Source organism: Corylus avellana, chromosome ca1 (assembly GCF_901000735.1).
Source record: "Corylus avellana chromosome ca1, CavTom2PMs-1.0".
NCBI lineage: Eukaryota > Viridiplantae > Streptophyta > Magnoliopsida > Fagales > Betulaceae > Corylus > Corylus avellana.
In genome coordinates this window covers 24,563,435-24,571,063 of record NC_081541.1, presented here as the reverse complement: position 1 = coordinate 24,571,063, position 7,629 = coordinate 24,563,435, and the positions used below count along the sequence as shown (strand labels likewise).

The following is a 7,629-nucleotide window of genomic DNA, read 5'->3' as shown; positions in this document are numbered from 1 at the left end:
AAAAATTTTGATGCGCGAGCGGATATGTGCATATATATATATTTGGGATTTGGCTTACATGCTGTTATTAAAATAACAGCATGTATGTTATAGTTTAATTAACGGTCAAGATTGAATTTTTCAAACTTTCTTTTCATTTTCTCTCTTTTATTAAATGCTTTTAAAAGTAAGTTAATTTTAAAATATAATATTAGCCGTTGATTCAATTACAGCATAATAACAGCATGTAAGCCGAATCCATTTATTTGTAATTCTTATGTTTAAAAAACATGCTTCTCAGGAAGTCACGTCCACATAGGGCCGGCAATTTTGACACGACCCACGAACTCGACACGAACACGACACGAAGTTAACAGGTAATGGGTTTGGGCTTATCGGGTTCGGGTCTTAATCGGGTCTACCCAATTAAGACACGATTAAATTCGTGTCTGGCAGGTCGACCTGCCATACACGTTTAATAAATGGGTCAGTCGGGTCTGGCGGGTCAATCGGGTCTGGCAGGTCAATCGGGTCTGGCGGGTCTCGGGTGACCCGCCAGACCCATTTATTTTATTTTTTTAAAAAAAAACCTATGTTTAAGTTCTAACTAAGTTAACCCTAACACTTACCGACTCACTCATGGCTTCATTTTACTCTTCACTTCACGACTTCACAGTCTTCACTTCACTGGCCTATTCCTTGTTTTTTCGTTACTTTTTCTATGTAGGTCTATATATTAAAACATTATCTTTTAAATCATTATTTATATATTAAAACATTATCTTTTAAAACTTTTTACTCTTCTTGGATGGTTAGGATAAATTTGACTAGTCCTTTGGCTTAAGAGATCCCTTTATTAAATTATTTTTTTCAATTTTGATTAAGGTTTTTTTTTTTTTTTACGGGTCGGGTTGGGTCGTGTCTACCCGATATGACCCGGTTATGCTAAACGGGTTAAGCGGGTCGTGTCGGGTTACCCGGATATTTTCCGTATTATAATCGTGTCAGACTCGCTAACCCGTTTAGTTAAACAGGTCATGTTCATGTTTCGAATAATCGGGTCGCGGGTCTTAACTGGTTCTAATCGGGTCTACTCGATTACCCGTTTTGCCAGCCTTAGGTCCACAAAAAGTCAGAAATCATGAAAAGGCGGATCTTTTTCCTTTTCGAGAAATAATTCGTAAAGAAATAATTGTCAGAATTATGGTCTGACATTCAATTATGGTCCGACAATGTCAGGATGATTGAATGTGTACCATTTGTCATTTGTGAAAGGCTAAAGCATCTTTAACAAGAAATGACGACGACCGATCGCCTCGTCCAAAATCTGACTTGGTTTTCATCACGTGAAGGAATGTATAAAATATAGATGAAGGACAAGGGGGGTGTTTATTAAACCCTACCCTATTGTCATCCCCCACCTCTTACCGCACTGTTTGCGAATAAAAATAATAATAAAAATAATAGTGATTAGTATGAAAAAAATAAAAAAGTGGTATTAAAAAATAAAAAATGCTATTTTATAGTGATTTTTTTTATTTAAATATTAATAAAAAGTAAATAATATGATATAAAAAGTGAATAATTTAATATAAATGTAAGAATATTTTTTTTTGGAAAAAATAAAAATAGTGTGGTGGGAGATGAACAGTGCGGTGGGGTTTACCCAAAAGCATAATTGCATACGGAAATGTATCAATCAAGTGGCCGTAGAGGAACATCGAGACAAAAAGGTGTAAAAGTTCAAATAAAATTGTTCTAAATTGAGACAATTTTGTCCTAATTGACTTCTCTCTATTTCAAATAAAACTTGTAAAAACAGACAACTCCCGTGAAGCGTTCACGGATTATGAATCTCTGAAATAGTTTTCCTTAAAGTTTTTCTTTCTTGACCCATTTATGTAAAAAAAAATTGATAGAATTCATCAATTTTTTTTAATGAATGAATCCATTATTCATTTATGTGGAGTTCACAAATTTAATAATTAATCAATTAATTTGGTAGGATGAATTAGAAAAATATTAATGTGAATTATTTTTTATTTATATAAACTGAGTAAATCTAAAAACTTAACTCTTATATAATTTTTGTATAATTAAGTTGATTTGGAGTGCTCATAAACTATTGAATTTAAGAATTGTTTTAATAAAACACTTCATATCAGCCCAATTACAAAAGAGTTGTACACAAATTGAATTTGTAGCATTGCTCATATAAGCCCAGCCCCGGCAAACCATGTGGCTTTATGTAAAGCTTACGAAAAAAACAAAAAAAAAAACAAAAAAGAAAATGGTATGACTTTTGCCTGACATGTCACATTTACTTGTGAAACACGTCATTAGTTGGGAAAAAATGATGAAGCAGAATTCGAGGGTTTTCATTGAAAAATACTACGCTTCATTTTCCTAAGTTTTCGTCGGTCCACGTATCCAGAAAATCCAGGATTTCTTTGAAAGCGTGTCGGTGAACTTAGACTAGGGTTTTGATTTCATGAATGATTTTGACAACAAGAATTGTTACTGATTGCCACGAGGGTGGACGGCAAAAAAAACATAAAAATAAAAATAAAAAATTCCCACGAGGGTATCCAAAAAATATTATTTTGCCACGTGGGTGTGAAAAAAAAAACATTATTTTGACACCTAGTTTTTACACTACGGGCCTACGCCAAAAAGTCCAACTCATTTTTCAGACATCTTGACACATGGTCCATGTGATAGACCATGTGCAACTTATACAGAATAACAAATCCGAAAAAACGTATATAATACCAAATAATCATTCATTGCAAAAATAAACAAAATTTCAAGGTGGAATTGCATGCAGTATTGCAGTACCATGCAAAACCACCGGTATGTTTTTCTTGGTCAAATTTACCATTAAATCTATGTTCGATAATAAATTTTTTAAAGAATAAAAATAAAATGTGTAGATATGATAAATAAAACAATAACATTTCTCTTTTTTTATAGACACGTACTGACAACTAATAAAAATAAATGCACTTAATGACGGAGAATGGGAGGAAGAAATTAGGCTTTTTGTGGGATTGGCTCGGGAAGTGTGGTTTCGGCGTAATTATGTTATCCATGAGGGATCTTTTGTTCATCCAAAAGATTGGCGTATACTGATAGGCCACTAACTCACTATCCATGATGTGGAGAGAAACATGGGTTTAACTGCCCATGATGTGGAGAGAAACGTGGGTTATGTTAATAGAGAACGTGTGTTAATGGGTAGTTTTAGTATAGTCTTTAAATACTAGTTAGTGAGGGTTGTTGGGATATGATGATTTGTGTAGAGTCCTAATTCTGTTGTGGTTCAACTCCCACCCTAAGTGGAGTATTATTTTGTTTATCTTGTTCTGACTGGGACCCACTAGGGTATGAGAACGTATTATCTTGTTTATGTGTTTGTATTGTGGTAGAACTCCAGCCATAAGTGGAGATTTGTAACGTGTATTATCTTTATATTATATTAAATATTAATTGTGTTTCTATATCTATTTGGGACCTATCAATTGGTATCAGAGCATGGCTACTAATCGTGAGAGGATTGAATCTTTGGAGGCAGACGTATATGACGTTAAGGAAGGCATTCAACGCTTGGAGGAAGGAGCAACTAGCTCCGCCGATCGCATGCAAAGAATTGAAGAAGCCTTAAATGAAATCTCAACTCTTCTTTCAGTACAACATGGACCAGTTAACCGTCAACCATATTGCACATATGAGCAGGGTGGTCCTTCAAGAGGTTTTCATCAAGGAGGGGCAATTGGGGGACAAGCGGTGGTGCCACGTTATGCCAAAATGGACTTTCCACGTTATCAAGGAGATGATCCCACCGAATGGTTGAATCGGGTGGTACAATTCTTTGACTATCATGGCACGCCCCCGGATCAAAAGGTGGTGTTGGCATCTTTCCATCTTGAAGGTGAGGCTAATCAATGGTGGCAGTGGCTGCAGAAGGCTCATCAAGAGGAAGCTATACTGATTACTTGGGAAATATTTGAACTGGAACTATGGGCTAGGTTTGGGCCAACCGACTACGAAGATTTTGATGAGTCTCTGACGAAACTAGTACAAGAAGGATCCTTACGTGATTATCAGAGAGAGTTTGAAAGATTGGGGAACAAAGTTCAAGGGTGGACTCAAAAGCATCTTATAGGAAACTTTCTTGGTGGTCTTAAACCAGAAATTGCAGAAGGGGTTCGAATGTTCAAACCCAAGACGCTCAAAGATACTATTAGCTTGGTTCGCATGAAGGATGACCAATTGTGTCAGCAAAGGAGGGCCAACGAGTCAGAATTGCAATCCATAAATTACTACCCAACCACTATGCCAACTATTAAGAAAATCTCTTGGGATGAGATGCAAAGGAGACGTGCAAAGGGTTTGTGCTTTAATTGCAATGAGAAATTTGTTCATGGCCATAGATGCAACATAGTGCAAGCTTGTCTAATTGAAAGAGATGGGTCTGTTATGGCAGAATTGGGAGAAGATAAAAATGAAGAAAGTGAAGACATTAATTCAATGGGAACATCTGCCACTAGGGGACGTGTTCAGGAAAGTGGTTACAAACCTTCAACTTCAAATTCTCACGTTAGACCTTGAGGACAAGATGCTTGCTGAAGAGGGGAGGAATGATAGGCCACTAACTCACTATCCATGATGTGGAGAGAAACATGGGTTTAACTGCCCATGATGTGGAGAGAAACGTGGGTTATGTTAATAGAGAACGTGTGTTAATGGGTAGTTTTAGTATAGTCTTTAAATACTAGTTAGTGAGGGTTGTTGGGATATGATGATTTGTGTAGAGTCCTAATTCTGTTGTGGTTCAACTCCCACCCTAAGTGGAGTATTATTTTGTTTATCTTGTTCTGACTGGGACCCACTAGGGTATCAGAACGTATTATCTTGTTTATGTGTTTGTATTGTGGTAGAACTCCAGCCATAAGTGGAGATTTGTAACGTGTATTATCTTTATATTATATTAAATATTAATTGTGTTTCTATATCTATTTGGGACCTATCATATACAAGGGTAATTGGGATGTTGCTCTGAACCCACTAAGCGAAAGAATAGGCATGGGTATTGTCATACGCGATCAAGAAGGACGAGTGAGAGCAGCCCAAAGCAGTGTCTATAATGGTAGTTTTGATCCCACCATTGCGGAGGCTATTGCAGCTGTGCATACACTGCGGTTCTGTAATGAAGTTGGACTGACCAAAATATGTCTTGAAGGTGACGCCAAGAATGTGGTGGATGCACTGATTTCTTCGAAGGTAAACTGGAGCAAGATTGGCCATATTGTTGTAGACGCAAAATTCTTGCTGCAGAAGTTCACACATTGGGAGGTTCAATATATAAGCCGTGAAGTTAATTTTGCAACTCACAATATTGTGAAATTAACTGCCCAATTGGGCTTAGATAGAAAGTGGTTAGGAGAAATTCCTAATTGTATCTCGGAGATTATCCGGATAGAGCAAATTTGCTCTATCTCATTGATTTGATGAAATATATATATATATATATATATATATATATATAATACTATTTCTTCTTCTTAAAAAACAAAACAAAACAAAAACACAAGAAAAAGAGAAGTTTGCCATGGCTACCGGGTAGGCCTCTATTTGAAAAAGACTGGTTGCCACGTGTAGTTGTAGGAGAGCAGAGCCCCCACGCAACCAAAGAGCAGTACCTTAGAAATACAGTGTTGAAACTGCTCCATTAGAATCATCCATCTTTCCATCCATAGAGCTCTCTCTCTCTCTCTCTCTCTCTCTCTCTCTCTCTGTGTATACCCTCGATCCGCTTATCTTCTAAACTACAGGTACAGAAATGATGTGCTGCCACTACTTAATTTCTTCTCTGAAAAATCATATGTTGATTTATTTATTTGAATTACATGGTATACTGACTGTTATATAATTTAATGATGTGAAGCAATAAAAAAAAAGATGGAGTTTGAGTTGACACCCAGGCTGGCTGAGACGATATTTGAGGGAGATGGTGGAGGATACTACAGTTGGTCGAGTTCTAAATATCCTGCACTTGGTGAGGCCAAGGTTGGTGCTGGTAAGCTTGTTCTGCACCCACGAGGTTTCGCTCTTCCCCACTATGCTGATTCTTCCAAACTCGGTTATGTTCTTCAAGGTTTGTGCATATACTTTACATATATATATATATATATATATATATTTTTTACTTTAGGAATGCCTAGGCAATTAGGCGGAGTTTTGACATAGTTCTTGACTTCTTGAAAAATTGAAGTGTGAAGTTGTGTCCAAGGTGGATGATTACTTTTAATACGATTATACAATGGTTTATAATGCTTTATGAGGTTTTGATAGAAATTAGCTCCATAATTTAAAGATCCTATGAATGTTTGGAGCTGGGTTTTATCAAGAATGAGATCAGTGAATTTGTCTGCAAATTGAATGGCTCGGTCAATATATAGGTTTAACCATTCCTTGACATATATATGTTAAAACCTAGAAATCTGACTTTTGTTTGAAACTGATTGATCTTAGGGGCTGAAATTACTAAACCACTTACTTTGATGATACTTGAAAATGAGTGAAGATGTTTCCGGTGTTCATCCATTGATTTGAAAAATATGAGGACATATATATATATATACCATCCGATGATTTGATTTAGATCATAACATGCTTCTTGAGTAGGTTAAACGGTTGAATTTACTTGATTACTAGTAAAGTTAACTGTAAGATCAAATTAAGTTTGATATAGCTGATAATGACAGTTGAACTAACATTTATATACGCTTAATTACGAAATTAAATGTTTACCAGCCAGCATTAAAACTACTAAAGTAACACTATAAATAAGTCTTAAAACATAATTTTTAATTTTTTTTCTCTCCCTCAAAACCTTACGGTAATTTTAAAACTCAATTCTCTCTCTTGCTAGAACAAAAACATGTTCAAATTTCGTCTCGTTTTGTTTTACACAAAACGCAACCAAATTACATAGATTTTATTTTATTATTATTATTTTTTTATATCCTGAAAAAATATTAACTTGGTTAATAGTGAAAAGACAAAAATACCCCTTTACTATAATTATCTAGATATTATCCAATTGAAATGAAATGAAGAGGATCCTAATCAGTAGCCTACTGAACTTTATGAGCATTTAATTTCTTGTTTTCAAATTCTACACGTACCAAACACTTTTGAGTACTATTTTAGGCAGTGATGGAGTAGTGGGAATGGTGCTCCCCAACACATCAGAGGAGGTGGTGTTGAAGCTGAAGAAAGGAGATGTGATACCAGTGCCAACAGGATCAGTCTCATGGTGGTTCAACGGTGGAGATTCCGAGTTTGCTATGGTCTTCTTGGGAGAAACATCAAAGAGTTACATCTCCGGCGAATTCACCTACTTCTTTTTGTCTGGAGCTCAAGGAATCATGGCAGGATTCTCCCCTGAGTTTCTTAGCCTAGCGTATAACACCGACAAAAATGGCGCAAATAAGCTCGCAAAAAGCCAAACCGGTGTCCTCATAATCAAGCTACAAGAAGGAAAATGCATGCCGGAGCCCAACGCAGAAAAAACCGGCAAATTGGTTTACAACATCGACGCTGCATTGCCGGATCTTCGTGTCAAAAACGGCGGCGCTGTCTCTG

General features: G+C 36.2%; 1 protein-coding gene across 1 annotated transcript in view; it reads left to right on the top strand.

Moving 5' to 3' along the window:
- The first annotated feature begins 5,934 nt into the window (after nucleotides 1-5,934).
- The window catches only part of LOC132167854 (cocosin 1-like), a 2,677-nt gene continuing 982 nt past the window's right edge, over nucleotides 5,935-7,629 (top strand). The window contains exons 1-2 of the mRNA XM_059578892.1: nucleotides 5,935-6,136; nucleotides 7,195-7,622. Coding sequence (XP_059434875.1) covers nucleotides 5,941-6,136; nucleotides 7,195-7,622 — 624 coding nt within the window. The 5' untranslated portion in view covers nucleotides 5,935-5,940. The remainder of the gene's footprint in view (nucleotides 6,137-7,194; nucleotides 7,623-7,629) is intronic.